This window comes from Penaeus japonicus, unplaced genomic scaffold, assembly GCF_977035675.1.
Source record: "Penaeus japonicus unplaced genomic scaffold, GWHDUDI00000001_assembly GWHDUDI00000008, whole genome shotgun sequence".
Lineage (NCBI taxonomy): Eukaryota > Metazoa > Arthropoda > Malacostraca > Decapoda > Penaeidae > Penaeus > Penaeus japonicus.
Window position 1 is genome coordinate 13,557,828 of NW_028234410.1, and position 7,500 is coordinate 13,565,327.

General features: G+C 37.1%; 1 protein-coding gene across 4 annotated transcripts in view; it reads right to left on the reverse strand.

Annotated features, from left to right (window-relative positions):
- Window positions 1-7,500, reverse strand: part of muskelin (muskelin 1) — a 21,955-nt gene that overhangs the window by 9,095 nt on the left and 5,360 nt on the right. For 2 of the 4 annotated variants that reach the window (XM_043001369.2, XM_043001367.2), the window contains exons 3-10: window positions 6,314-6,456; window positions 6,020-6,119; window positions 5,648-5,746; window positions 5,147-5,339; window positions 4,890-5,026; window positions 4,575-4,685; window positions 4,259-4,372; window positions 1,936-2,108 (exon numbers count right to left, since the gene is read on the reverse strand). In XM_043001369.2, the coding sequence (XP_042857303.2) occupies window positions 1,936-2,108; window positions 4,259-4,372; window positions 4,575-4,685; window positions 4,890-5,026; window positions 5,147-5,339; window positions 5,648-5,746; window positions 6,020-6,119; window positions 6,314-6,456 (1,070 nt within the window). Of the gene's footprint in view, window positions 1-1,923; window positions 2,109-4,258; window positions 4,373-4,574; window positions 4,686-4,889; window positions 5,027-5,146; window positions 5,340-5,647; window positions 5,747-6,019; window positions 6,120-6,313; window positions 6,457-7,500 lie in introns of all 4 variants that reach the window. The other 2 variants (XM_043001368.2, XM_043001366.2) reach the window with 1 other exon arrangement.

Genomic DNA, 7,500 nt, shown 5'->3' on the forward strand with positions numbered 1-7,500 from the left:
ATCTAACTACCAATCTATAAGATGCACTTACAACCCAGATTTAAATTACCTCAACTGCCAGCCTACAAAATGCCCTTGTAACCCAGCATCAACTATTCCTATTGCCAACCTATAAGATGCACTTACCACCCAGCATCTAATACACCAATATCACTAAGTGCTGAAGAAGTTGGCCTTACTACTGGTAGGTGGATTGAGTTGTGGTGAGCTGCAGCTCTCTAAACCCTAATATTCAGTTTGTTCATATTACTAATGTGCCAAAATCTATATCAAGTAAAATCATCAGCTTACAGACACATCACAGAAAATGTAAATTATTGACTAAACCAAAAAGGCTTGGTACACTTTTGGAATTATTTACCTTAATAACTGTGCTAACTTTAACACATCATGCAATAGTAATGAGAAATATTCATATAATGGAAATCTTAAAAAGAATTGCAAACATCAGGAACCAGAAACCAAAATCAAACCAAATACTGCAAAAAAGACAGCATTAAAAATATTTCAGCAGATACAGCAGATTCAGCATTAACCCATTCACGCCGGGGTGTTCCGGCTTTGCACGGTCGCAATACCGGGGTTCTCGAACGCACAAGCCGCGAGCCTGGGCTGCCCACTCGTTCAACTTGAGCGCGCGGCTTGCCCTCATAGCTCGTCCCGGGCGTCTGACGCAAAAACTACAAAATGTGTCATCACGTCAACCGGCTCCAATGGGTTAAAGACATCTATGAGGTGGTGCAATAGGTAAATCTGGATTTTAACCCTTTGACGACTGTGCGTCACACCCGTGTGACACAGTTAAATGCCAAATGACGGGGGCAATACAACAGTTTGACGTTCCCGTTACAATATTGCATAGGCCCGGCATAGGGGCTTTCCACTTATCGCCGGCCTGTCGGGATTGGGTTAATTTATCCAGTCAGCATTGTTTTGCTACAAAAATGAATACAGCAGCTAAATTTACAATTTGATGGCCTGAGTGATATCATCATATTTATCATTCAGTTGAATTGTGAATCATTTACAGAAAAGTTAATCTATATTTAACTTTGTACAATTTTTAGCATAAAAATAATTTTTGTTTATGGCTGTTCTTTAACCCCCCATCACCCATGCGAATGGGCAGTTTCCCGGCTTTTTCGTTCTCGCAATACCGGGGTTTTGAACAAAAAAGATCCAAGCCTCCGAAACACCTTGTGGATTTCTCAGGCGGCTTCCCCTCAAAATAATACAAAATAAAAACCACTGAAAAACCCATATGAACATTATATAACTACAGTAAAAGAATTAGAAAATAAAAAGAAGAACAAAAAAGGCTCTGTTTGCCCACTCGCTCTACCTGAGCGCGCGGCTTCCCCTCATAGCGCGTCCAGGGCGTCTGACGCGAAAACCACAATACGTGCCATCACGTCAACCGGCGTGAATGGGTTAAGGATGTTGCATGGAGATAACAACATAAATGGTGTCAACTACACCTAGTTCTTATACTTGACATTAGTAGTTTGCTCTTTAGTAAGTGCCAGGTAACGTGATATCAAGTCATGGGAAAATTTCGCTCCTGCCTGATGACACATTGTTATGCTCATTCCCTGAAAATACACATTTTGCATCGTTACATATGCATATTATCATAGGATTTCCATTTGTATAGACACATTTTTCTTCACTTGTGAAAATAGTGTGAACAATTACAAAAAAGCCTTCTTTTTCCCCAAAAAAAATTGGAGTAGGGTGTAAAAGTGCCCTGAGAGGAAAATGGTCGGCAGAAGGGTTGAGAGATGAATATCAAATAAATACCAAGGATAAAACCACCATGAACATCTATAAATAACAGTAAAACAACACACAGATAAAAAGAAAGAAAAGAAAAAGGAATGAAAAATCGTCAAAATCTTCTCCAATGAGGCAACATCTATATACCCCCCAACGCACCCCTCCCATCGTGAGGGGGTGAGCACACGTCCTCCGAAGACGTAAATTATTCGATTCTCCACATCCATCACCATCTGATGGTCAAATATTAGCCGGGGACCTCCAAGAGCTGCTGTGTCTTCTGTGATTTGCGTCCATTTGTTGTTTTCGATGTCATACATATAGAAGTCACTCTGGAAAGAAGAGAATATCATTAAACATTTTACACACTACACCTTCTCCTTAAAAGACTGGCCACAACTTAATATGTTCAGCCCGGGAAAGGCATTTTAACCCAATAATGTCTGCACGGTTTTGGCTATGCCCAGTACTAATGTTGGGATAGTCTGATATGTGCAGGCCTAACACCTTAGGCTATTTGCCTGTGTAGGCCACTGTCACCCACAGCATGCACAATCACCATGCCATACAAAATGCCTTGATGTGATATCACATCCTGGTGGCAGGTGCTGCCACCAGATGAAATGATATCTCATCACCCATCATTATCGGGTTGAAATCTGTGTTTTCTCTTATTTTCTTGGCTTATGGAATCAATTATGAGTCATATATGATATATTAGCAATGTGATACTAATTACCATTTAATTTAATAGATCATCATAGATGGAGGAATAATAATAGCTTGTAATTTTAACAAATAGAAAGTGATCTGAACTTGGGAAAATTCTAGTTATTAATGGTTTAAAATCAATTGTCATGTCAGCAGTCACCAACCTTGTATACTTTCCAAGAACTCCTACTTTCTGTTGATCTTTATCCCCTCCATGTTTCAATGGGTCAAATAACTTTTGTACTGCATTTTTCCTCTTGTTAAAATTACATTTATTCCTTTAGCTATGATGCCCTATCAAACCAAATGCTCATAATAGAAAACACACACATCTTAAGATGCACTGCTTAGGTTGAACATCTTAAGACCTGGCTAACCATATTGAGGCCTATTTCAAATGGCCTATTTCAAAAGCTGCAAATTTGGATACATTATGATGTTAGAATCATTGGTGAAGTGGTCTTTTACCACAACTGCTTCTTATTGACAAGTGAAATAATCATAAATTTTCATTTTTGCAAAAATGTGGAACAGATCAGAGATGATGGGGAGAAAAAAGAAAAAAAAAAACATGTTACATTATTACATAATATAATTGGGAGACATTTCATACCAAATGGAAATTTTTGCAAAAAACGAAACATGTAAATTTGGACATGAATTGCCCTTCTACAGCCCAAGTAGGGTAATTGCTGTAAAACAATTAAAGATCAAATTGTCATGATGACATGATGTCACTGACAATTTTTATCATTACTATCCTTAATCCTTAACCCATTGCAGACAGGGGATAGACTCACTTGCCCAGTCTCCAGGATGGGCTTCATTTCAGAGTGAGGCAGCTTCACACAACATACTTTGACTTTTCCCATTCTCATCCAGTCATTCATGGTAAAACTAAAGCCATTTTTGTTTTGATTTGTGTGTGTTTTATTGTGTTTAGAGACTTATATGACCCATATGACAGGCTCTATCAATGCTGTAGTTGACTAAAATTGTAGTATATGATCCATATCAGCTCAGTGTGATAGAAGTATTGCTGTTTTATGGGAGGACAAAAAGCAACTTTATTTTTTCGTACTGTGTACTGTCATGAGTGAATACGAAACATATAACCATCTACAATGAAGATAACATGAAGAGGTAGGGAAGAGGAAGGAAACCTGTGCTTATGACTGCGAGTGCTGCAATAAAAGGCATCCCTATTGGTACAAGAGCACAACTTGGACACTGGGCATGGTTTGAGTCATCTTCCTCTTCTCATTCTGCCTACACATCTTTCATCGGTGGTTCTTTAGAACAAGAGGTCAGTAACTTGCTGTGTGCCGCCACTTGATAAAGATAGTGCTTGCTAGAAACCATATGTGGGTGCCATTCAAGGCTTTCTCTCTTACTGGTGCTAGAAGAAGGTGGTGCCACAAGGTTTTGGATGTTAGGTTTGCTTATCATTACTGTAATTAAAGTAATTATGACTGCAATTGTCACATTCAGTCACCCTTACTCATAGTGCAATAAAATAGCATAGTGATCCAAAATCCCCGAACGTCATGTACATCATGATGCCCATCGTCAAAGCCAAAGCTCCTGTGTCATGCATGTCATGACACCCATCCGCAATTAATTAATAATCAAAATGTAGTTTGTACATATTTTTCTTAAGTTACTATCAAAAGAAAGGACAAAATCTGTGTGAGTAATCAATTTAAAAACTATGTAAATAATCCTCAAAAATCTGTAAGAGTAACTAGCATGAACTGCAAACATTACTTACTTTTAAATTTTCTGGGACTCGAAGACCCGAGTCAAGATATCTTCCTAAGGTGAATATCTGCCTGCGTTCAGGATCCAAACACATCTTGTGACAGGACCGTGCACTTGGCCCTCCCTATTTGAAGACAACACAAGGTAAATACCTTTTTCTTACATTTAATTTGCAAATATATACAATCACTGAAGGATATACCAACATAATTACTAATAGAAGAAATAGAAGAAGGCAAGAGCACACTTATATCAAATATCAAATTTTGGTATCAAAATATATAACAATTCACCTACAATAATGTTCATTATTAGAGGGAAGTTACCTTTGCATGAGTATCACGTGATATACAAGTCCATTCTTGAGACATCACTTGGTAAGACCACAAGTCACTTAAATCCTGGTTACCATCCCAGCCACCAAACAAGTATATAGTCTGCAAGAAAAAAGATAATCATCATATTAGTACTTCCTTCATGTTCACCTTTTTTTTTTTAAATGTTATATCAAACATTATCATTATATATACAGTTGATACAACTCAAATTTCTTTAAAGGGGGAAACAAATTGAAATTATTATTTGAAAATGAATAAAGCTATTCTTCATCTAATGAGCAATAGTTGCAATAACGTGCTTACCTGAGTATTCGTATCAATACACATTTGATGACCACCTCTCATCCCAGGCTGCTGACGAGTGCCAGTTGGAGATGGGATAATGGGCGTCCACTGGGGCTTATATTCTTGTTGGCTGATGTACTGCTGAAACAAACCATCTGGGGAGAAAAGAGAATAAGTATAAAAATTTGAATTTTCAGCTGAAACTCACAATCCAGATGCCACAAAATCTATTTTCAACAGGCTGGGACCTTGATGATGTCTTAGTGAGATCTTACCGCGTGCTGCCTCGCTTATGAGTTTCTCACAGCCATCAAAATCTCCTTGTTCCACGAGTAGTTTGTGAAGCTTTGTTAGTCTAGGATCTTCTAAAGTGACACGTGTCCTCTTTTCCAGAGATTCAAATGCTTCCGTGTAATTATGCTGACGAAAATGTTTCAAACACAGGCGGATGGCTTCTCTTTCCCGATACTGCATTAAAAATACAAATATTATACTGTATGAGCAATGAATCAATCAGGAGAGCTTACTATGATACTGAGAAATTTCATTTCCTTATAAGAAAAATGGACTTTCTCTACAAATTATATCTATTGTGATTATATACATCATACATTTAAATATCAATTAAAAAATTAACATAATGCTACATATTTCTTTTGCTCATCTCCTTTACTACCAAAAGACAAAGCAATATAAGAGAGAGAAAAGAGATCTATGAAATACAATCAAAAGAAACTCACTTATTGAAGAAACAATAAGATAACACCTTAACTTACAGTTGTATACCAGTTGATACACTTTTGGACAATATTCCAGTCCTCACAGCCTCCAAGACTAACGTGCCAAATACTAAAGTTGAAGGTTGATCCCCATGACTGGAAAAGAAAGAAGTTCTAAGAAATTTCCCTATTCTTTTTTAGCTCCCCTCAGCAAAATTCACACCTCAGAAATATAAAAAATGATAGGTCATTAACTAATAGTAATTATGCTCAGAGTGACGTCATTGACGTCCTACAGGCACAAATTTTAGTAAAGGAAGCTAATATTAGCACAACAGGGTAAGCATCCCTACTACATTATAACATGAAAATCAACAATTATTTCATTATCCTCTATTTAATTTTTCTGTAAAGTGATAGAGGGCTTACCTGTAAAGGAACTATCTTTACATAGCGAACTGGAAATTGATGTCCAGACACTGTGTGCTTTAATAGGAAGGTCTCAGGGACAGTGTCATTTTTTAATCCACTGGAATAGAAAATTAAAAATCATGAGAATTATTCAAATGAATATTCTTAAAAAAAAAAAAAGCCTTATTAAAGTGCAATGCTAGGCATTCTAATCAATTACAACCATGAGAAATAGGTTTCCATATTAAAAGCATTTCCCTGTTAAACATATATGATCAAAATACATTGATACTGCATAAACATTATACACACCTTTCTAACAGAAGCACCATGTTGTCATCTGATAAACCTCCATAGACCCTAAATTTTTTGATGTTACAGACGTGGACTTTTTCATACTTCCCAAAAGTTATAGTTTTTAAAACTGCTGGACGTTCTAGTTTTAATATCAGGAACTGAAATAAGAATACATTATATATAACATCTGAATATGAACACCTATAAGAGATACCATCAACAATAAATAGTCAAGTATGTGCATACTTAGTGACATAAAAATCTGAAAAATAATAATTTATTCCAATTCATTGTCCAACAAATATAGATTTGTATATACAGATTTGCTTCCTAAATATAGATATTTCCATTAAATATTCCCCAAGTTGAATATGTTATCTCTGGTCTAGTTGTCATAATCTAACTCTAGGTTCTAGGCTTTTACCCCTAAAGGATCTGAGATACCAGAAACTTTGTTAATTCATTGCAGACCAGGCGACAATGCATACATGAATCGACATTGGGATCTGTCCACAGCTGAAGCGTGCTTACAGTCATGAAGTATTATGGCTGTAATGGCGCTAGCTTCAGAGATACAGGGTTTCAAAGTCAGTCTAAACTCTTATTTTGTGATGGATTTATGGAAAAATATTGTTTAGGCTAGTCTGTGTTGCCTGGGGGGTGGAGAAAACTTTTAGCTATCCCTCTAATTTTTAGCCAGTGCTGCCAGTGTCGTAGACCGCCTGTCCTGACTGCCAGTTAGGTTGCTAGGTGCCCCGTCCGCTTTGAGTTAAAATGATCATAAATCATTTTGTGTGTAAGTGGCAACGAAAGATAGTAAAAAAGAAAAAGAAAGAAAATGTTAAAAAGACTAAATTTAGTACATCAGTTTTTTGAGATTAACCCATTTGTGCTGGTTGACATCCTATCATGTGTTCAGAAAATATACTCGCATTTTCTCACTGAGTTCTGGGCAGGGCAGTTGTGATGTGCTGAAACATCAGCAATAGAATGCTAGATTGTTCTTAACCCTATCCTGACGGGCCCAGCGATAAGTGGAAACCCCCTTCGCCGGGCCTATGCAATATTGCATCGGGAATGGCACACTGGTGTGTCGCCCCGTCATCGGGCACTTAGCCATGTCACACGAGTGTGACGCACCATCATCAAAGGGTTAAACATAATAATTTTTCATAATTTCTTAGACTCTGTTAATTTATTCT